The sequence below is a fragment of the Armigeres subalbatus genome, chromosome 1, assembly GCF_024139115.2.
Source record: "Armigeres subalbatus isolate Guangzhou_Male chromosome 1, GZ_Asu_2, whole genome shotgun sequence".
NCBI classification, from domain to species: Eukaryota; Metazoa; Arthropoda; class Insecta; order Diptera; family Culicidae; genus Armigeres; species Armigeres subalbatus.
The window spans coordinates 116273591-116298171 of NC_085139.1; the positions used below are offsets into that span (position 1 = coordinate 116273591).

Consider the following 24581-nt stretch of genomic DNA (forward strand, 5'->3'; position numbering starts at 1 on the left):
GAAGGAAATCAATTTTATATATTCGACCAAATGGCATTCTGTCAAATGACTCTGAACCATATTACTACATGCAATGAAAAGTGTTTGTTATTTTGGAAGAAAAATATAATTGTGTTCTCTATCTCGATACCTCCGTAACTCGATGGTCCCTTCAATATCGAGTAAGGGAGAGTCCACTGTATTTAAATAATATTCCTTTAAATTGTTCTGCTCACTGAACTGAAGAACTGAAAAACTTATGAACTGCAGAGTTGATGAGCTGAAGAACTACAAAACAGGAGTACTGAAGTATTGATGAACTAAAGAACTGAAAATGAACTGAAAAACTGAAGAAGAACTGAAAAACAGATGAACTGAAACACTGAAGAACTGGATTACCGAAGAACTGATGAACTGATGAACTGGAGAACTAAAAAGCTGCATCAAAAACTGAAGAATGAACTGAAAAATTGAAGAACTGGATAACTAGAGAAGCAATGAACTGATGAACTGAAGAACAGGAAAACTTTAGAACTGGTGAACTGAAGATCCGAAGAACTGATGAACGAAAGAGTAGAAGAAAGAATTGAAAAAAAGTTGAAGAACTGAAGATCTTGAGAACTGGAGAACTGGTGAACTGAAAAACTGAAGAACAGAAGAAGTGATGAACTAAAGTACTGAAGAGCTGAAGAAGTAAAAAACTCAAGGCCTGGTGAACTAATGAAGTAAAGCGCTGAAAAAGATCATAAATAGAAGTTCTGAAATACTGGAGAACTGAATTATTGGAGAAATGAAAAACTAATGAACGTAAGAACTGAAAAACTGAAGAACTGGAGAACTGATTACAGAACTGATGAACCGAAGAACTGGAGAACTGGACAACTGGAGCACTGAAGAACTGGAGAACTGATTAGTTGAAGGACTGAAGAACAAAAGAACTGAACTGATAAACCGAATAACAGGAAAACTGAAGAAATGGTGAACTGAAGATCCGAAGAATTGATGAAATTAAGTGTCGAAGAAAAAACTAAAGAACTGAAGATCTTGAAGAAGAACTGATGAACTGAAGAACTGAAAAACTGATGAAAGAACTGAAGAACTGGAAAATTATAGAAAAAATGAATAAAGAACTGAAGAGCTGAAGAATTTAAGGAGTGATGAACTGAAAAACTGAAAAGCTGAAGAAGTAAAGAACTAAAAGCCTGGTGAACTAATGAAGTAAAACCCTGATTGATTCACCTAGCGGTGTTTGTGCCTTTCTCGTACATTAGATATACTAAAAAAAAAAATAGTGAGAATTTCTTAGCGTGTTTTTTGGATATAAATCGTATTTTGGCCATAACTTTTGATCCCATAGTCCGATCTGGCTATATTTCAATAGGAAACAATGGGACAGGATCGAATGCAACTTATTGCAAACAATTCGGATCAAGATAAGTGCCTAAAAGATGAGTGAGTTTTATTTTGCGCACATACATACAGACACGCACACACATACACACAGACAGACATCATCTCAATTCGTCGAGCTGAGTCGATTGGTATACAACACTATGGGTCTCCGGACCTTTTATCACAAAATCGTCTTGGAAGTGAATATATAGCCTTTTCGTTACACCGACCAAAAGGTCGAAAATTGTAGTTCTGAAGTACTGAAGAACTGAAGTATTGGAGAAAGTATTGAAGTATTAAAGAATTGAGAAACTGAAGAACTGAAGAACAATAGAACTGAAAAACTGATTAATAGAAGAATTGAAAAACTGAAGAAAGAACTGAAGAACTGGTGTACTGAAGAAATGAAGAGCTGAAGAACTGATGAATTTAAGTACTGAAGAACTGGAGAACTAAAGAACTGAAAAGCTGTAGAAAAAACTGAAAAATTAATTAAATAACTGTAGAACTGGAGAAGTGATGAACTGATGAACTGAAAAACAGAAAAATGAAGAACTGATAAACTGAAGATCTGAAGAACTGATGAACTGACGAGCTGAAGAAAGAACTGAAGAACTGGAGATGGATAGCTGAAAACTGATGAACTGAAGCACTGGAGAGCTGAAGAACCAAAGAGCTAAAGGACAGGTGAACGAAAGAAGTGAAGAACTGAAAAGGCTCATTAATTGTAGATCTGAAGTACTGAAGAACTGAAGTATTGGAAAACTGAAAATTTGATAAATTGAGAAACTGAAGAACTAAAGAACTGAAAAACTGGAAACTGAAGAAATGAAAAGCTAAAGATAGAACCAAAGAACCGACAAACGAAGCACTGATGAAGTGAAGAGAAAAACTGAAGAAAGAACTGCAAAAATGAAAAACTGAGGAACTGAAGAACTGGAGAACTGAAGAAGTGATGAATAGAAGTAATGGAGTAATGAAAAACTGAAAAACTGAAGAAAGAACTAAAGAACTGAAGAACTGTAGAACTGAAAATTTGAAGAACTATTGGAGAAATGTACAACTGAAGAACCTGATAATTGAAGAGCTGGAGACTGGAAGATATGAAAACCTAGAATCTAAAAAACAGAGGAATAGAATAATTGAAAAACTAAAGTTTTAGCAACTGAGAAACTGAAGATCTAAAAAACAGAAGAATTTGATGAACTCCGAAAAAAATGAAGACATAAAAAAATCTGATGTTCTTAAGAAACTGGTTAGCAGGAGAGAATTGAATCGTTCACTTCTGCTGCATTTATTTTCTGCTTATGTATTGGCTCAATGCTATTGATCAACTCCAATTTGAATAAACTTTTTACCGCCCGTTTCCTTCGCTCTACAACACAAAGAGAGCCCGCTGCCGCGAAACAATGCGACCTGGACAAAGGTCACATCCAACTACCGGAGTGTAATTGTGTTTTAATGAAAGTTGAACGAGTTTTGTGTACCCACTACCACCGTTTATTTGGAGATAGGCTTGAAACGGTTTTGCGGGCCAGTGAAAGTTGTTACGAAACAAATTGGATGTGTCCAACTGGACAGCTGTAATGGAGAACAGTTTTGGGTTGTTGTTTAGTTTTGTTTATTCGAAAACTTTTATTGTGTCTTTCTTTGTGTCTCATGGTCCGAAGACTTTTCCTTGCAATTAATTTAGGGTATCGATTTGAAATAAACAAAATAAGAAAAGAAGAAAAAGCACAATAAGTGGTCAGCATCAATTCTATTTTTAGCGCCTTTACATGGAAACCAAAATCATCAACATGATCCTCTGTCCTACACCACCGTGGGCTGCATATAACCTCAGTTTGACAAACATCCACAAGGGCAATGCAAATGCGCTCATCAAACCGATGAATATATGCCGGAACAAGAGCTCCCATCATCACAGTCATCGTCTGATATCAGCCCGCAAAGAGCCAAGAGAACCGACGACACCGGTGCGGTGGTAAGGACTGTCAGCCACCGCCGAGCTATCGGACCGAAACGGCAACGATGATGCCTCTACCATTCCAGTAGTCTGGTCTTTTTGTTGGCAGTGAGTGTATTTAAAGGTCGTCGTCGCTGAAAATGAGCACACTGGGGATGGTGGGATGTCCTTTCAACACCTGGACCGTGCCACTCGGGAACCCACGTTCGAGCTAGGATAGAAGCTCTGCATTGCGTTAGCCTGCTAAGTATAGAACGTGCCACGTATTGCGAGTGGGATTCTTTTATATGCTGGATCTTGTTTTAACCAGGTGTGAGACAATATGTTCTACGCCTGAATTCCCATTTGGGTACAGAGATCTAAAAAAAGAGCACATTAGCCGTCAAAGCTGTCTACAGCGTCATTGAGTTTAAGAATGGAGAAGAACGCCGGACACATTTTCCGTCAAACATTAATGCTTTTCAAATCAGAGAACTAAAGCAACTCCATTTAGTCTGATACATCGCTCTGTAAACCAGATATTATATTATGATTGCAAAAAAATACATTATTTGGAATAATTTATTTCATCTTTACATGCAGAAATATAAACCACGCAACCCACGACAATTTCAATTGCTAGTAACCAATATCTCAACCGGATGACTAGCCATTGGTTTTTGATTACCCTTGCTTTGAACAATTAAATAATTTGTTGTTAGTTGTTTGCTTTCCATTGTTGGGTTAGTACCTGTGAGTATATTAGGAAGAATTTCTCGCGATTCAAAACTATAAGTATAATGCAATGCAATTTAAAAATATTATTCCCATCACGATTTTAAAACCAAATTTGTTTAGAAATTGTACTTTCTCGTGTTGAGACATCTGAACGGTTGAAGCTTTTGTTTCAGCAATTCTTGTAAATCTGAAACGCTGCAATCCACAATTTTTTTCGCCCTATTCTCCTGGGACCAAACATCACTTCGGCGAAGGTTTAATTTACACATTCTTTACGACACGTGTCATGGCGCGTGAAGGCAAATCTGACAGTCATCAGCGTGGCACCATTGTGTATTTTGTTTTTATTATATTTGAGTGGCAATATCATGGGAAGGTAATTTTCCAACACTTCCCTCGCACTGGCTGGCCGAACCCGTGGAGAACGCGAATCATTCCGATTTCCCCACGCTGACTGTCGTTGCTGGCTGGCAAACGAATGCTCGTCGACTCTTGAATGGGTTTCAGCGGCAAGTGAAAGTGAAATTAATACCCCCGGTAACAAGGATGGGCGGCAGTGGGTGCCAATGGTCCGAGGGTTAACGAAGCTCGTAGCTCAGAGCAATTATTATTTTGTTGTTCACCCCATCGCTCATGCGGAGCAAGAAAATGGGGCTACGGAGTGCGATGGTGGCTTGGGGTTGAGGCAGAACTTCTTTTATTGAAAATTTGACCCTGGATCCTTGGTGAAGTGGAGTCATGGAATAAATCAATATTCATGTACTAATAAAAGCAAATAATGGTTTTACAACGTAGTCAGCAGTTTTGCTTGATTTAGTGCGGCACTTGTGGGAGATTATGGTTAAGTGTTTCTCATTTTGTCCACATTGTATATTAAATGCACAGATGTGGCCGTCGAGAAATCAGTCTCTTTCAATTTAACTGGGTCATAGAAGCTTTTAGATTTGATTGACACGGACATCTCCTTGGAATGGCCATGAGAAGTAAATTGATTCAATTACGTGTCTCAAACCGTGGAACCATGTCACCCTGAAATGTCCACGTCAACATTTCAATTATTATTTGTTGATTGGCGTAATCTAGTTAACAAATTGTGTAATCAAATATACATCCAATGAACCACATAAGTTCGTTTTCATACAAAGTTTGCCATCCAAAAAATGCTTATCAGATTGATAGCATTCCACGACACGAACCTATACAATGGAGAACGAGGCGAATGAACCATGGATGGCATCAGCTGTTGGAAGAACCAAACATTATACCATGAATATGGGACGATTGCGATTGGATAAGAAGAAAAGGCGAGGTGCGTATTGGGTCAACGCGTAATACATGACAAGTGTCTGTGAACCGACCGAAATGTCCACTGAACTGTGTAGACCTTCGTTCCTTATAATCTTCTCAATCCTATTTTGCATTTCAAAAGAAATTGAAATAAATGTTGAAATTGAAAATTTAAATTGAAATAAATAAATGGCTCTTGTCCTAATATATTTGTTTATAAAGTGTAAATCGTTGCTTTTGATGACGATGCCCAACGTAACTTCCAGGTATTTTGGACCACCAGTTCAACGGCTCATATTATGGACCACTGAGTGCAAATTCCTCTTGGTGGTGCAAAATAAGAGCCCCCGTAAGGGTGGTCCAAAATACATCTTTTATCCTATGACATTGAACTTTTTTTTTACTTTTCAAAGTGATTTTTAAAAATAATATCTTAGATAGAATGAGTCACTGTCTGTTAGATAAAATGAGGCTATTGTCTTCCATTGGTATGCATTTGGGGTCTCGGTTCGTGGAACTGCAAATATTTCAATTTCATTGGAAGCATACGCATAGCCGCCGATGTGCGGATGAACCGAGGATTCGGCATGGTAGCGCTTCATGAACGTGCTGCGAACGTTTAGAAACAATCAGACCATATACCAGAGCTGCAGCAACACACGCGAGCTGGGAACAGCTTTCATAGTGATGAGCAATATGCGCTGTCAATGAGAGAATGTACAGGTTGAGGATCAATTACCGGTTTTTGTACCTTAGCATAACCACCGTTCACAGCCTAAACTCCGGAAGAAACTCCAGGAGGAACAATTCTGACAGACTATTGAGAAGTTCAGCGCCCATTGGTTGACGATCGAAAACAAGCAACCAAACAATGCTACACTGTATGTTGTAAACCTTGAACAAAACCGTTAAGTTGCATATTATGTACCATGTAACATTAATGCGTCTTTCCAAACAAAATTGTTTGTATAAACTGAATTACAGAAAAGTTGAGAGGATCTTCTTTCTTGATTTAGCATCGTTCAACGTTTTGACTCATTCCTTCCTTCTTCATTTTCTCACAATTCATTCCTTCCTTCTTCATTCTTCCTGCTTGCTTCATCTTTCTTCCTTCTTTTCTCTTCCTTCTTCCTTTTACCTTCTTCCTTTTTCCTTCTTTCTTCTTATTTTTCCTTCGTCCTTCCTCCTTCTTCATTCTTGGTTCTTCCTTCTTCCTTCTACCTTCTTCTTTCTTCCTTTTTCCTGCTTCCTGCTTCCTTCTTCCTTCTTCCTTCTTCTTCATTCTTTCCTCTTCCTTCTTCTTTTTCCTTCTTCCTTATTCCTTTTTCTTTCTTCCTTCTTCCTTCCTCCTCTTCCTACTCGGAAGGTTTATTTCGGTCGTTTGTTTAGTCCTACAAAACGAAGTTAAACGATCGAAAAGATAAATTTATTACGTATTTACAAAGCAAATTTACTCTATTTTGTAATTCAGTATTGAATGCCTCTTTCTCCCTTCTTCCTTATTCCTTCTTCCTTCTTTCTTCTTCCTTCATCCTTCTTCCTTATTCTTTTTTCCTTCCGTTCGTGAATTGATTTCGAGGCACGATGGCTTAACCGATTCAATACGGATTTTTTCTCGTCGTATTTCAATATAAATTTTGGACATTCTGCTTCAAAAACGGATGCAAACCATGAAAAAGTATAAATATGGGGGAAAATGTTTTTTTTTAGATCTTCTAGGGCTTAACAACCTTTCATTTCACAGGGTTTCAATCCTAAATTGAAGTTGGCAATGCTACTTGAGACATAATTAAACTATTTTTATCAAATCGGTACTCCAAACTATTGTTGAGTTCAGATCTTGGAGGTCTACAAGATCAACAGAGTAATTTATAGGTTCCCGAGCTTGTGTGTTGGTTGGAGAAGCCCCATGGAACATCATTACAGCAGTATATACAAAATACAACATTCCCAGAATACCTACGGTACTCCAAACCATTCTTGAGTTCAGATATTGAAGTTCTACAACATCAACAGAGTGATTCATTGGGCCCTGAGCTTGTATGTTAGTTGGAGCAACCCCATGGGACATCATTACACCAGTACATATATGCAAATCACAACATTCCCAGAGTTCCTGCGGTAATCCAAATCATTCTTGAGTTCAGATATTGGAGGTCTTCAGGATCAACAGAGAGATTCACTGATTTCCGAGCTTGTGTGTTAGTTGGAGAAGCCCCATGGAACATCACTACCCCAGTATATACAAAATACAATATTCCCAGAATATCAACGGTACTCCAAATCATTCTTGAATTCAGATTTCGGAGGTCTACAAGACCAACAAAGTGTCTGAAACTTGATTATGCATATGTACAACATGTGATAGATTTAGTTCGGAAAAGGTATTGGAGGGTAACCGCCCCTTCGGTGGGGTTTGATCCCACGACCCCAGTTCGCATGACAGGTGCTTTCCCTACTAAGCTACGAAGGACCTCCGTCGTCCTCCGCAGCTTAGCGGGTACTGATGAAACCAAATTAAGGGGCGGTTACCCTCCAATACCTTTTCCGAACTAAATCTATCACATGTTGTACATATGCATAATCAAGTTTCAGACATAGTAATTAATTTCCACACCGGGTGGCTTAATACCCGGCATATAGGCAATTAACTTTGAATGTGCCCAACAAAGTGATTCAAAGGCTACTCAGCTTATGTGTTAGTTGTAAAAACCCCATGAGACATCATTACACCAGTATATAAAATTTTAAAAATTCCCAGATATCAACGGTACTCCAAACGATTTTTGAGTTTAGATATTGGAGGTCCAAAAGACCAACAGAGTGATTAATATATTCTGAAGCTAATTTATTAGTTAGTTGAAGAGTCATCATGGAACATCATTACAACATTATATAAAAATCACAGTGTTCCCAAAACAATTACGGAGCTCCAGAATTCGATAACAGAGTGATGCATAGGTTCCCAAACTTGCTTGTTAGTTGGAATTGCTCCAATGGACATCATTACGTACACAGTACGTACGTACGAAAAAAAAACATGTTATTATGATCACAAACACCGTAGCCAATCCCCATTTTTTTCGTTCCTTTTATCGTCAATAGTGTTATAGAACAAAGCTTAGTCTACGGGTATCACGGCGTCTCTTGATGACCGGCAGTACATGCAAATTATTGCTACTCCATAATCGATCAGAATTAGAGTAAGTTAAATCCCGAATGCGTTGGTACTCTCATACTTACTTCATACTTATTAAGAATGTTATATATTTTATACGATATGTTTACCATTTCTATAAGTATTGAAACCACCAAGGGGTATCATGAGAAGACAGTCTAACCAATAAATAAGGATTGCGTACCTTTTTTTTGCCCCTTTGGATTGCTATGATCGGGTGGGTTTTTGAAAATTGACAAGTGATTATGCCAGAAGAACTAGTCTACTTTGACCAAATGAACATCGGACTGTGGGAATCAGCTAACATAATCTTCTTGAAAACTTTAAATGTCAGTCAAGTTAGTCACATAGGACAAGGTCTAGTCAAAATGTAAATTTGAATATGTCAGTATTGTTTGTATGAACGTTTGGCGTTGATTATTTATTGAGTCATTTTTATTATTGTGAGTTGTATAATTAATGTAAAACACTACTTGTCTTCTGTATTTTGAATCTGTTATTGTCTTTGTGTTGTTGTCGGTTGTCTGCTATGTTTCAACATAGAGGTCTTATATAACTTTGTCTTATTAGTGTTTTAGTAATTATTGTTAGATACAGTATGTATAAAACTACAAAAGAATTGGCTTACAAATCCTATGTCCTTCCTCTATCTATCAGTATCTGCTTTCTCCTTTTATCAATCTCTTTTTCTCTTTTATATCTCAATCTCTGCTTTTTCCTTCTGTCTTTCTTCTATCTCAGAATTTCAATTCAATATTTTTCTATCCAATAGTACAGTAAACTTCTACCTTTGCTACTCTAAACAATTTCTCAAACAAAAATTAAAAAAAAACCTATTTAATAGCTGAATCTAAAATGTTCAATATTATTATTTCATTTTATGATCAAACTAATTTTTTTAATCCTAAGTTTTTTTCTTGGCTGATTTCTGGTTTGCTATGATGTTAAGACTTATCATCAGAACCAATACAAAGTTTATGCAAGAAACATTCATTGTTGTGGAGAAACATAAATTCCGATTCCTATCATTGAGCTATTTTCTATTCATTTAATTGCATAATGCGTTGACAATACTATTTTGAATTTTTCAACCTGATGTAAATCCTGATAAGTCTAAATAGTTCTCCACTTCCAGCTAAAAACATTTCGAAAATTGAATGTCTCTAAAATACAAGAATGATCTATTGTGATTCATGGCTTCTCAATTTCAATCTATATTACAACCTATCCTATCCTACCTATGGCCAAGCATTGGCTTTGCTACTTCCAGTCGACGAGAAAGTGATTAATTTCCCGACCCCTTGGAGAGTGCTAATGAGCCCTAGCGGATCCTCCATGTAAAGAGTTATACCTGATAAGTATGCCGTGACATACGATCAGGAGCTCAGTGCAAAGCAGCCGATCCACTGTGAATCGTTAGAGGCGCACTGAAGTGCTCCAAATGTGATATGATACACAGATGAATATTATCTTCAGTACCGTCAACCCCCGTGACCTTGGCTGGGGAAGAAATAAGGATTGCGTACCTAGAACTAAATAAAGCTCGCAACACATTCAATCGACAATATAATTGGTTTCAGTGTTGCACGAAAGTGGATGTTACTAAGACTTACATTTATATGTAAGAGTAAAGTAATTTACGTATGAATAATATAACAAAATTTCATTTCAAACCCTTTTCACCATACTTATCCCAACATGAATTAAATGTAATAACTAACACATGTTGAGCTTGAGCTTGATTGACTGCCCGTAGTTGCTACTCCATTATGACCAGATCAGCTTTTCTTACACAGAGAACCAACAGATGTTTACTTGGGACTAGCACTCATCTTCAATGTACAACCCAAGTAGCACACGCAACATCTTCCTAAAAGCACTTTGTTTCGGACATCGACATCGAAGATCTTCATGTTGATAGATTTGAATATTAAGATCTGAGCTCAAGAACTGTTTGGAGTATCGTAAATATTGGAAAAGATCTGCTATACCACTGGACAGGCGTGGGATATTATTATAAAGCATTTCAATTTCGATTATTTAACCAGAATATGGTAAAAAATGGTGTTGATTCCTTAGAACATCAAAATTAAAACTCAAGGATAGTATGGATGCTCTAGATCATCCTAGTGTCCGTAATCTGACCTGGGCAATATTTTTCCTGGATGAAACAGGTAATTTTGAACATTGTTGCTGAGAAAAGCAAGGCTGTATCTCTTAAAACTGATTTTTGACAGCTGATTTTCGTCTTGGGTCATATATGACCCATCCGTATTGAATCGGTTAAAGAGAGACCACCGATCGTGTTCTTTATTTGCCCGACTTTTATAGACCCTTAACCTTTTGGAGATTTTCGAACGGTTGCTGGCTCCAAAATTATTTACGTCTCAAATACTCTTCGAATTACTAAAAAAAATATCTCATTTCGGTTTGAACTCTTTTTACGGTACTGAATCTAAATAATCATGGCCATGAAACAAGCTCACATACCTGCGCAGGTTTTACACGATGCGAACGATGGGTTGGGATTCCGCCTCCTACCAGGTTGTGGCGATGGTGGCCGATTCACGTTGCCACAGTTGCTCGAACAATATTGCCGAAACTAAAGATGCGGAGGAAGTAGCGGCTGGACGAAAAGCTACCGATTTCGGAAACGGGAGTGGTCCGGAATTCCCTAAAGCTAGTAAATTCCTTTCCCTAGCAACCCGGCTTCGCTTACCTTTCCGGTTCATCGAGTGAGGACTGTAACGAAAACTACTAACCGTCGGTTCGGGTTCGGTCCTGCGTACGATTATTGACGAAGTACGGGGCCGGACTCTCGGGAATGATCCACGGAAATTGGCTTAGGGATCATACATTAGATCTTCATTCGGGGTGATTGGCGACCGCCGAGTGTCGCTTTTTGACAAGCGACTTCACTCCTCTTGTCAGTTTGACTAACTTAACAGGCGGGCTTGGTAACCGGAAAACTTGGTAACCAGTAAGCTTGCTCGCTAAGAATCGTTCCAAGCGTGGAATGCCGGACAAGCCAAAGGTCAACGCAACTTCAAAAGACCGACGTGCGGGTCGTTGGCCGCAAGCCACGCACTACTTTTGGCGTCATGATGCGCTATATGCTGGCTAAACCTCATGTGTTTCCTTGGTAGCTGACTGTATGGAACTCACAAGACTCAATTCTTAGCGTAGGTAGCTTAAAAGCGCACTCCTTCTAGACCAGCGGTTCTCAACCTTTTTACGTAAACTACGTCTAAGGGGAAGACTCGGCTACAGGGTGACAAATGAAAATTTCCAAATCCGAGACCGTCACGAAATCATGTAAGATTTTGAACGTTAATAGCGCATTCATCTTTCGATGGATTTTTGAGATTTATATATCAATCGACTCGGAAACTCTCCACCAATTTTCCAGTTAAATTGAAACATTTAACAAGAATAACACCAAATACACAAATTGTATTAGGGAACAATACTGTAGAAAGACACGAAAGAGTTAGGGATTTAGGAGTGATTTAAGATTCGAAACTAACTCTTGTTGATCACTATAACACAATCATCCACAAAGCTAATAATATGCTAGGCTTTATCAAGCGTTTTTGCTTCAACTTTCAGGATCCCTACACAATCAAAACACTATATATTTCATATGTACGATCTATACTGGAATATTGTAGCATTGTATGGTCGCCTTATACAACCACACATGAAGAAAGAATAGAGTCAGTACAAAAACAATTTCTATTATACGCTCTTCGTAAATTAGGTTGGACGTCATTTCCTCTTCCATCTTATGAAGCACGTTGCATGCTTATAAATATACAAACTTTGAAAGAGCGTCGAGAATGTGCAACGGTTTCAATTGTTAACGATATAGTTTCTCAACGTGTTGATTCAACTGAAATTTTATCGAAATTTAACTTTTACATACCTTCTCGGCTACTTCGACATAGAACATTATTTTTAACCAACCACTGCCGAACAAATTACGCCAAATTTGGGCCTCTCAACCGAATGATGGCCGTTTACAATCAACACTGCGAAACTATTGACCTAACAATGTCTCGGCATAACATTAGACAGTATTTCCAAAGAACAAACATTACAAATTCAGCAATATAAATTCAAAATCAAAATTATACATCACTTTACTAAAAAAACCTATTATTTAATTATACTATAGCATTACAAAAACAAACATGTATATGTATATGTACTAGTCTACGTTGGTTGACGAAATAAAATAAATAAATAAATAAATAAATAAATAAATAAATAAATAAATTTAATTATCAACGTTAAAGTAGGGTATTGGACCATTTTGGCAGCACATCTTTTTCCCGTTCTTGATTGATTTTCATTGGCTTTTATCGGTGAGATCGAACTACCTAAGCTCAAAGTAGAAGGGAGCATGTTTGTAAAGCACGATGAAGCACAGAATTGAAAGTTATCGCAAGCGAGCGACAAGTATGAAATTGAATAGAAGTTGAAACGTAAGCAGAGGGCCATTGAAGAACAACACGAAATTGAAATCGCTGTTATTTTACCTAACGTCCACCCAGGAACGGCTTGGCTGATAGTGTGTGAACTATCTTACCAAGACAGCCTGTCTTCCCGTTCGCAACGTGAGTCTCATTCTTTTTCCCGTTCGCAACGTGAGTCTCATTCGGCCGTCGTTCAGTGTAGTTGGTTTTTGGGCTCTTCTTTTTGTGCGGTGCTTCGCACCAGTTTGCCACAAAAAGTAGGGCCAGAGCAGTGACCGCAGTCGGCGATATACATACAAGCGCATGTTTGTGCAAGGATAGGATGATCGATTGTTAGCAACGACAATGCAATGTCATAATGCGATAATCGCAATGCAAATGAACAAACATGTTCGATTCAAAGATAACTTAGGAAAATGGTAAGCCATTATATGATAAACTGCAAATTGTTAATTATATTTTTATTATTAAATATGCGCCATGCGAATTCAATTTTAATTCCGGAAGTTTGAATGCACTTCAGATACTCTGTGGGTACAATCATGCGCTTATTGTAAACGGCTATAGCTTCGGAACGCATACTTTATTGAAACGGGCTATAGGTTACAATAGAACTGTATAATGTATAAGAACGGTATAATATGCCCCCCCTAAGGCAACTCCTCGATAACTTTTTACTTTTCAACGCAATTTATGCAAACTTTGTGTTTTTTGGTAGTCCAGGAAGTCGCAAATGCATTGCCCGTGAGTAGTCATATAAAAATATTTATCTGTAATAAAACTTTTTTGAAAACTCGTAAAAAACGGATTTCAAAAGCTGCCTGGGCAATACGCCCCACGTTAACCAAAGACGTTTCATAACCCTTCATTAGTATTTTATCAATTACATAATAAAAAGGTTACAAATTCTTATGTGCTTGACAATAAAAAACCAACATAAGTCCATTTAGGGGCCCTCCTTAGCCGTGCGGTAAGATGCGCGGCTACAAAGCAAGACCATGCTGAGGGTGGCTGGGTTCGATTCCCGGTGCCGGTCTAGACAATTTTCGGATTGGAAATTGTCTCGACTTCCCTGGGCATAAAAGTATCATCGTGTTAGCCTCATGATATACGAATGCAGAAATGGTAACCTTGGCTTAGAAACCTCGCAGATAATAACTGCGAGGTGGCAATGTCCCAGTGGGGGATGTAATGCCAACGAAGAAGAAAAAGAAGAAGCCCATTTAAGCAGGTTGGAATTACATTTCAATAGTTTCCATATAATTTGGAAGCAACTGATGCAAGCTGGCCGCGCTTGTGTCCAGTTGGTAAGGGCATATTGTCCTGCCTACACTGGGGCGTTTTGACCAGTGAAACATGTTTTTGGAAAACGTTACATTTTTGAAGATGGAAGCAATTTTATATTATATCAACCACTGAGAAAAGTTATTTTGTTGCCCAACTAAGTGTTCCAGTGCAAGTTTTGCGGACAGTATGCTAGCGTCGCTCCAGAATGTTGAGCAAACAAACATTAAAAGTTACATCAAAACAGTGACTTTTTGTATTTTGCAAATATTTTCATTATGTAACACAAAAATACTCCCATATTCACATAGGATGATGGTTTTACAAATATTTATATGTACCAACTGAATTTGACCCTTAGTTAGTTATAGTTTTCTAGAAATCAAAGGGGGGCGTTTTGGCCAGGTGGGGCGCTCCCGGATCTAAGAATCTTGCAATTATATTAATAATATGGTTGCTCGAATATGTTATCCATAATGCCACTGCCAGATAGTGGGAGCTAGATTATAATAAAATATTACAAATACCCTATTCCCGTCCGCAGCGTTTACTACTCTGGCGTATCTCAACCGAATGGCTTGGTTTTTGGTACCGTTCTGACTCAAATCCCGAATATGACTCATATTCCGAACACTGGCGTTTTAGCGCCCTAAAACTAAAACTGTCATTGGTTTCCCGCACTGAGGATCAAGATAACAAACGAATTCAAACTCCTGTGGAGTAAATTACACGAATAAAGTTAAAATGGACATTTAAAAGCTAAAGTTCGGAATATGAGTCATGTTCGGAATTTGAGTCAAAACGGTACATGGCTAGTATTTGTTGATTTCTAGTTGGCGCAACCGGGTTTTATCGACTCGCGCTTCTTTGTCGGACTCAACAATACGACTATCCCTTCTCTGCCAACTATTCCTCGTCACTCCAAATAACAGAAGGCGGAGATTCTGCCAAAGGTCCAAGGCTCGTATTCTTCCACCAGTGATGACTCGATGCTCTGACTACCATTGGACAGAGGCACCTGTTTGTCCGTAGCCAGAGCAGAGATTCTTTGCAAGGTCCAGGGCCGATGCGTATCGTCTCGCATCTGTCGTAAAATCGCTAAATCGTGGTACACGCACTCACCAGTATTCACCCCCAGCAACAAACATATTGCACATCGATCACAGTAACTTATATATGTCCGAATTCTCTCACAATATGGTTACTGCAACAAGATTGACTCAACGTGTGCTGCTTGGGATATCATAACCATGTAACGCTAGTGAGTTATTTTTATTTCAGAATAGTATTATTTAATAATCATACTCCACTATTTCCACCTATATATTACTACAAATAAACTAGAATAGTGGTGGAAAATTTGGAATGAAACTGAATACCTACTAATTTTACTCTAAGTCGAATGCAACAGTTGGAATTGCGAAAAGCATTATTACCACTTGGGGTTTTAAAGTTAAAATTTTAAGTTATCGTACCGTCGTCGGGGAGACAACGGGGGGGTGAGAATGGGTCACTGTTTCAACTACATAGAATGCTTGTAGAATAGATTTAATGTATCTGAGAACAATAAAACTGAATTATAAGTGACCTTTTTGAACGATTTTGATATCCGACCTCCAGACTGTCGGTGAGGGCTCGGACGTCACCCCTGACTACGGTATCCAACAATTTTTTTTATATTTTAAGTTATGGTAATTTTGTTCTAAGCCAGTGGCATAAGTAATCAAATGAATTATCTTAAAATATGACTACATTCCTCAATGCACCAAACTGTTCTACGTAGTCTACGTTGGGCGGTCGTGTCTTGTACATAACCCATCAGATTTTTTCTTAAAGGGTACCCCTTAGAACTTTTGCATGATTTGAGGTACCCCTCTCGAAAGCAAGATTCAAATCCTCTTGAAAACATAATTCCGAGCCCTTTGAAGGGAAGCTCCTTTTAGCTTTTGAGTCCCTTTAAAGTAGGCTTCCGCGTCACTTTATTAGAGGCTTCTGAGCCTCTTGTAGAGAGGCTTCCGAGCCTCTTGAAGGCGGTTTTCGAGCCACTTAAAAGGAAGCTTCTGTTGCATCTTGAAAGCACGCTTCTGAACCTCTTGATAGTATGCTTCCGAACCTATTGAAAGAAGAATTCTGTGCTTCTTGAAGCGAGGCTTCCGAGCCTCTTGGAAGGAGGCTGCCGAGCCTCTTGAAAGAAGCCTTCCGAACCACTTGAAAGGAGACTTCCGAACCTCTTGAAAAAAGGCTTCCGAGCCTCTCGAAAAGATCCTTCTGATCCTCTTGAAAAAAGGCTTCAGAGCCTCTTGAAAGGAGGCTTTTGAGCCTCTTGCAAGAAGGCTTCCGAGCATCTTGAAAGGAGGTTTTCGAGTCTCTAGAAAAGGAGGCTTTTGAGCCTCTAGAAAAGAAGGCTTTTGAGTTTCTTGAGAGGAGGTTTCCGAGCCTCTTGAAAGAAGGCTTCCGAGCCTCTTGGAAGGAGGCTTCCGAGCCTCTTGGAAGAAGGCTTCCGAGCCTCTTGAGAGGAGGCTTCCGAGCCTCTTGAGAGGAGGCTTCCGAGCCTCTTGAGAGGAGGCTTCCGAGCCTCTTGAGAGGAGGCTTCCGAGCCTCTTGAGAGGAGGCTTCCGAGCCTCTTGAGAGGAGGCTTCCGAGCCTCTTAAGATGAGGCTTCCGAGCCTCTTGAAAGGAGGCTTCCGAGCTTCTTGAGAGGAGGCTTCCGAGCCTATTGAGATGAGGCTTCCGAGCCTCTTGAGAGGAGGCTTCCGAGCTTCTTCAGAGGAGGCTTCCGAGCCTCTTGAAAGAAGGCTTCCGAGCCTCTTGAGAGGAGGCTTACGAGCCTCTTGAGAGGAGGCTTACGAGCCTCTTGAGAGGAGGCTTCCGAGCCTCTTGAAAGGAGGCTTCGGAGCCTCTTGAGAGGAGGCTTCCGAGCCTCTTGAGAGGAGGCTTCGGTGTCTCTTGTGAGGAGGCTTTCGAGCCTCTTGAGAGGAGGCTTCCGAGCCTCTTGAGAGGAGGCTTCCGAGCCTCTTGAGAGGAGGCTTCCGAGCCTCTTGAGAGGAGGCTTCCGAGCCTCTTGAGAGGAGGCTTCTGAGCCTCTTGAGAGGAGGCTTCTGAGCCTCTTGAGAGGAGGCTTCCGAGCCTCTTGAGAGGAGGCTTCCGAGCCTCTTGAGAGGAGGCTTCCGAGCCTCTTGAGAGGAGGCTTCCGAGCCTCTTGAGAGGAGGCTTCCGAGCCTCTTGAGAGGAGGCTTCCGAGCCTCTTGAGAGGAGGCTTCCGAGCCTCTTGAGAGGAGGCTTCTGAGCCTCTTGAGAGGAGGCTTCCGAGCCTCTTGAGAGGAGGCGTCCGAGCCTCTTGAGAGGAGGCTTCCGGGCTTCTTGGAAGGAGGCTTCCGAGCCGCTTGAAAGGAGGCTTCCGAGCCTCTTGAAAGGAGGCTTCCGAGCCTCTTGAAAGGAGGCTTCTGAGGCCTCTTGAAAGGAGGCTTCTGAGCCTCTTGAAAGGAGGCTTGAGCCTCTTGAAAGGAGGCTTCGGAGCCTCTTGAAAGGAGGCTTCCGAGCCTCTTGAAAGGAGGCTTCCGAGCCTCTTGAAAGGAGGCTTCTGAGCCTCTTGAAAGGAGGCTTGAGCCTCTTGAAAGGAGGCTTCCGAGCCTCTTGAAAGGAGGCTTCTGAGGCCTCTTGAAAGGAGGCTTCTGAGCCTCTTGAAAGGAGGCTTCCTGAGCCTCTTGAAAGGAGGCTTCTGAGCCTCTTGAAAGGAGGCTTCCTGAGCCTCTTGAAAGGAGGCTTCCGGGCCTCTTGAAAGGAGGCTTCCGAGTCTCTTGAAAGAAGCTCCTGAGCCTCTTAAAAGGAGGCTTCTGAGCCTCTTGAAAGGAGGCTTCTGAGCCTCTTGAAATGAGGCTTTTGAGCCTCTTGTAAGGAGGCTTCTGAGCCTCTTGAAAGGAGGTTTCTGAGCATATTTAAATGAGGCTTTTGAGCCTCTTGAAAGGAGGCTTCTGAGCATCTTGAAAGGAGGCTTCTGAGCCTCTTGAAAGGAGGCTTGTGAGCCTCTTGAAAGGAGGCTTCTGATCCTCTTGAAAGGAGGCTTCCGAGCCTCTTGAAAGGAGGCTTCCGAGCCTCTTGAAAGGAGGCTTCCGAGCCTCTTGAAAGGAGGCTTCCGAGCCTCTTGAAAGGAGGCTTCCGAGCCTCTTGAAAGGAGGCTTCCGAGCCTCACGAAAGGAGGCTTCCGAGCCTCTTGAAAGGAGGCTTCCGAGCCTCTTGAAAGGAGGCTTCCGAGCCTCTTGAAAGGAGGCTTCCGAGCCTCTTGAAAGGAGGCTTCCGAGCCTCTTGAAAGGAGGCTTCCGAGCCTCTTGAAAGGAGGCTTCCGAGCCTCTTGAAAGGAGGCTTCCGAGCCTCTTGAAAGGAGGCTTCCGAGCCTCTTGAGAGGAGGCTTCCAAACCTCTTGAAAGAAGGCTTCCGAACCTCTTGAAAGAAGGCTTCCGAGCCTCTTGAAAGGAGGCTTCTGAGCCTCTTGAAAGAAGGCAGCCTAGCCACTTGAAAGGATGCTTTCGAGCTCCTTGAAAGGAAGCCTTCGAGCTGCTTGGAAGAAGGCTTCCGAGAGGCGTAAAAGGATGCTTCTAATCCTCTTGCAACTAAGCAATCGAGTTTTAGTGAAAAAAAAAAATCATTTTGTTCATTTGATGTTTTGATCGTTTGATCTTTTGTTCCGCAGCCCTTTATACACTGTACTGGTTGTGGAAGGCAGGATTCAATTGGGATTTATTGATCGCATTACATATTATGTACAATATAAATTTTTGAAATAGAAAATGCACAATTATCAAATCTTTATCAATGAATTTTGAATGAAATTGTAATATGTCCACCATTACGTATCTTTGTCCGAGGTACTCCCTAGGGCCAGCGAAGGTACCCCCAGGTTGAGAACCGCTGTTCTAGACCATTCTTGCGGTGATCCAACACAAAGATTTATTTCAAACATTGAAATAAGTAAATAAATAAATATGGCGTACTTGCTACAAGATCTATACTAGAATTTGGAATGATTGTGTGGTGCCCATTTCACTCTGTTTGGATCGCAAGACTGGAATCCGTACAACGAAAATTCGTGCGCTACGCCTTACGGTTTCTCCCATGGAATAACCTGGAAACTCTTCACCCATATGCCGACCGGTGTCGACTGCTAGACCTCGATACCCTAATTTTACCCTTTTTATACCCTAGATTTTACCTAATTTTATAAGCTAATTTGTAACGTTTCTATGTCATGTTATTTTTTTTAAAGATATGGATTTTTTGCGCCTTCTCGAACTCGGCAAAATGTGGCTTTTCCCCATCACACATTACTTCATTAAAACTACAAAAGTCAGATGAAAAAGATAAATAAATAAAAATAAAAATACAGAATATGCTTTCCTCTATCAGGTAGGGGAATTAGTTTTGGAGAAAAACTCTGGCATTCTACGGAATCCACAAAGCAATGTTTTTTTACATGTCTTGTACAAATAAATCTTTGCTAATCAATCAACATAGAGTCGTTGAAGTTTGATCATCTTTGCATTTCAGGTGCGTTTTCGTTTCCTTAGAAAAACAAGTCCTATCCTTGGTGTGAGTTTGCAAGAGAACGATGCCTAGATGTCAGCAAGCTCAAAATGAGTTCAAATTTTCAAACGTTCCTCTACAAAACTCTTCCATTTAGTCGGGCCAATTTTACGCACTATCGGGATATTTCTCGGAAAAGTGTCAAATGCCACTAAACCAGCCACTCAACTGGGTCATAAACGTGTGATAATCTGCAAGTCATCATGCACAGGTCTTTATTTTTTGTTTCACACGAATAGCTTTTGAATGCGAAAGTACTCAGTGGGATTGTGTAGGTTCAAACGTTGGCGCTCTAGAAGCAGTGATCACAGGTGTTGTTAGGATTAAGGAATGTCACAATCGAGTGCTCATGTCAATAGCAAAAAAAGGAGGAGGAGGAGGATACGCTTCGAGGACAGGAGCACCATATGCACCACGTTCTAAGTAAAAGCAGAAAGCGTGAAACCCTTTTGAACCCTGCTCAATACCAACACTTTTTTAGAGATAGAGGAAATATGTATAAAAAGGGGCAGGTGGGTGAAATGGGCCACCACCTTTTCTTAGTTTATAACCCAAGTTTTGGCTCAGAATCGTAAGCAGCTGAAGTCAAAAAAAAACATTTGTAACATGTCAAACGAAAAAACTTAGTCAAAAACTCTGTACTAAAATTTAAAAAAAAATTGTTTTAGCTCTTCCGACGCAATTTCAGCGATTACGTCCTCAATGCTTTTTCTTTAGATACAGCCCAGCATCTATGGATGAAAAAAATCCGATCTATTTGATAGTAATGCTAATTATACGAAATATACAGAAATGAGAAAGTGTTATCCATTTCAAATTTTGAGGTTTTGATACAGCTACGTCTTTTTGATAAAAGTTACTAGCTTCGTTTATCACTCAACTGTAGTTATTGAATTAGAAAATACTACTGCCCTTGCTACTACTACTTACGCATTTATGAAACGTGTAGGTTGTACAAATTCTGATATCTGTGACAGTTTCCTACACCGAACCAAAGTAAGTGTCTCGTCGCCTTCCGCGTGGAATGTTTTGTTACCAAGCATTTAACCAACGAGATGCAGAAAGCTCTTACCACTACCGTAGTAAACCAGTCTTCAGATCTGTTGGAGGATTGATCCATTTACATTGTACAAAGGATCCGTGACATATTTCCATAACACAACTCCTTACTACGTTTCTTGAGGAATTTCAAGGGTCAGCCCGTATCGTCCACGGTAATCTACAATATTCGTGGAATAATGAGTCCCAACGATTTATAATTACCTTTCTTCCACGAGCGATAACCCCTCGCGGCAAGGGCCGGCGATATGGACGTTCCGTGTTCGCCGTCGTCGGTCTTAAACACGTCGTGTCGTTTCCGTGGCGGTCGTTTGTTGTTTGGCAAATCTCCCCTGTCGAAGCACTACACGAGAATTTAATTCCACTCCGGTTGTCGCGTCGGCCGTCACACGATACGATACCACTGGTCGGTCGGTCGTTTTGGTCGGACCCGCATCACCTGTTAACGCAAATGTGAAAACCACTCGGTTTATTACATTTTCGTTCTACTTTTCATCTAATAATGTTGGGCGGAAAAGCGCTGGTATTGCGTCGGAAAAGAGACGCATTCATGTTCTGCGCAATTATCACGGTTGAGAGTTATTATAGCACATAATGATAATTATAGTGAATGATACACAGAGGATTAACAAAGCATTACTTGTAAATTGCAAACCAAAATGAAGGTAAATTTAAGGTTACTTCCGCATATTTGCTCTGCATTGGAGTACTCACAGAAAAAAGCAACGCAAACCTTTTTTTTTGGGAAACAAATTTCAATTGGAGTTTCTCCGAAGAGTTCCCCGGGAGTTTTAACAGGAACCTTTCAGAAAGTTCATCCACGAATCCCTTCGGGGTTGAAGGCAGCTTGAGATGAAACGCTTTTCCTTTCAGGAGGGTGTCATTCTCGTAACTAGAACGTAGATGTTTGCTGGTAGCTATAGGAGTCATCGCCAAGCTAACATCGAACCTTGGTAAACTTTCGTTTTCTCCGCGTTAGCGATAGATGTGAGGTTGGAAAGACCATCTACATGAAAAGTCATTCCCAGGATAACTAGAGACGGTAATAAAGACGAGTGTTAGTATTAGATTTTCCACCAGAAGGCAGAGTCGCAGCTCTCGAAAAACAAACGACGCAAAGTATTCCACCACCATGCGACGTCGCAACTAATCCCTAGTTCGAAATGAGTGTCGAGGGAGATGAGTCTGGATGGCCCATTGTGAAGGCGTTTCTATTCTTTAGATTAGAACTTTAGAAAATAACACTCGACAACACTGCTGACTGAATTATTATATTTTTTTCCACAACAACCAACGAAAGCCTTTGCGTGTTTGGCGCTGTTCAAGGGCTTGGAATCGCGTGCGCTGAACATCAAGTCCAGCAAGTCAACTTGCTCGACTTTTGCTCGTTTTCTCCATGCCGTTACTTTTTTTGGGAGGTCTCTTACCCTGCCTCCAAGCGCAATGAACGCCAACTCCGTTGACCATGGTCAGCGGAACGGAGAAAATGGAGGAAAAATTAGGATTAATTTGAATTTTTATTTCAATTCGCCACATTCGTGAGATCCTTCCTCACCCATACCCGTCGAGGACTTGGCACGATGTTTCCGACAAAGTTTTCCATGTTGTATATACGAAACCCGCAATTGAATAGCGCCATCAGAGTCGCTAATTGACTTTTTCCTACTATTCGTCGCTCTCCACTCATGTTGCCTCGGAGGTGCTACATCAAAGCCGTTGTTGAGCTGCAGTTTTCACTCGTACCAAATGTTGGAACTAGTTGCTTCATTCTGCAAAGCTTAGTGTATCCCGTTGCAACAGGCTCAAGTGTCTCTTGAAAAACTTTCCATCAGTTCCGTTCCCTGACAGAGCGGGAACAACGGCGGCTCGCTGAAGGGAGGGAGTGTTGATGGAATCTAATTAAAATTTCATAAAGTCGTTTTGGGCTGTCACTGCTTTCTGAAGTTGTCACTCTTCCGCATCCGCCGTCCCGTCTCCGTCGAAGGTCGGAAAGCCGGGGTGGCAAAACATTTGGAAAAATAACATAAACCGCTTTTCCGGATCAGTGGTTCCAATGTCATTCGTATGATGCGCCATCCTGTCAGAGGTTGTATAACAAAATACGCACATAATGAACCTTAAAGAATGCTCTTCAAGGTGTACTGTACTGCCACAACTAATAATTTGAGAATCACTGTTGAGCAACTGCCATCACCGCCAGACTTAGTTTCTTCTCAGTTTTCATAGGATCGTGTTTTGATTTATTTTTAATAACTGTACCTACGAGTTGTTGCTTTAATAAAAAGCCTTTCCCAGAATGCAGGAAGGGCAACGCGGGTAGTGGCGCAGTGCTGTGTAACGATAACAAATGCAGCAGCACAGAATTCCGGATGACATTCGTCGTCGTCTGAGTTTGAATTTTGTTTAAGCATCCCTTTTCGTGAATGTTTGAGTTAGTTTTTAAACTTATCAACCTCCCAGAGCATTGAGATAACGAGTCTGTTTTGTATCTTTTCCAGGACCGAACATTAAGACTGCAATAGCTATATTAAATTGTATATTAGCGAGACAACTGTGTTTCGAGGATCCATCATGTTCCGCCATCTTAGAAATCATCCCAAGAGTGTGCGGGCCAGTCCCAGGTAAGTAACATACTCGTTTGAGAACATTTATTTTTTTTGCATGATAGAACATATATTTGGGGTATCGCCGAAAACCGGTAGTTTTCGACTTAAAAATGGTGTGTATGGAATGTATGAAAATGGATTCAAACCGACATCTATTATCCCTTACCATGATAAGCTGTATAGTGGTTTACGGATGACATCTAGAATCTAAATTCCAAAATTTATGAGAAAATGTTCTCAAATTTTACATAAGAATTTACTAGGGAAAATTTGTTCGAAATTAAAGCTTTAAAAGTCCCGACGTTTTTTTCATATGCCATAAATCTTGAGAAATTCTTTGAAATTATTCCTATCCATATGTATAAGGCTGACAGGCACATGGAAACGGACACTGTGAAATTGTGTGGACGTCATTCACACATTGGGACCCTAAGTCCCAGACGAGGTTTCTAGGCTTGTCTGTTCGTCGCAACAATACTCAGCTAACTGATTCGCATTTCGTTTCGACACTATCATTCCGAAATGTTTCGTGGTAGATTATGATGTTGACAGTGAATTTCTTTTTTCGATATTTAATAGACCTGATCTTATCTACTTACACCCCGGTGCCAAGAGATAGGCGGAAAAGGGACACATTATCTCCCGCAAGGAATGTAGCAAGTGAAACGTTCTAAAGATTAAAATAAAAACTCTCCCTTGACAATTGGAAATTTTCCATAAAACTTAGGAAATTTCCAATCAAGAAATCAGGGTATGATCAATAAATTAATAGAAAATTTCCACAAATAATGAAAGGTTCCATAAACAACTAAACAAATTTCCACAAAAGAAAAGTAAATTAGCACTTTTAAAAGCAAAAATTGCATTTATGAAAAAAGAATTTTCCTTAAAAAATGCTCTTAATGCTCTTTATTGATTACTAGCAGACCCGACGAACTTCGTTTCGTCTAAAATTGCTTTATTCTCTGATTAGTTATCGAGTTATGCAGAAATTTCTGTTTAATTTGTATGGGAGCCCCCCTTTCCAGAAGGGAGAGTTCGAACTACCACAGAAACAT

General features: G+C 40.2%; 1 protein-coding gene across 1 annotated transcript in view; it reads left to right on the plus strand.

Moving 5' to 3' along the window:
- Positions 1–24581, plus strand: part of LOC134204983 (uncharacterized) — a 712198-nt gene that overhangs the window by 338927 nt on the left and 348690 nt on the right. The window contains exon 3 of the mRNA XM_062679833.1: positions 23416–23538. Coding sequence (XP_062535817.1) covers positions 23416–23538 — 123 coding nt within the window. The remainder of the gene's footprint in view (positions 1–23415; positions 23539–24581) is intronic.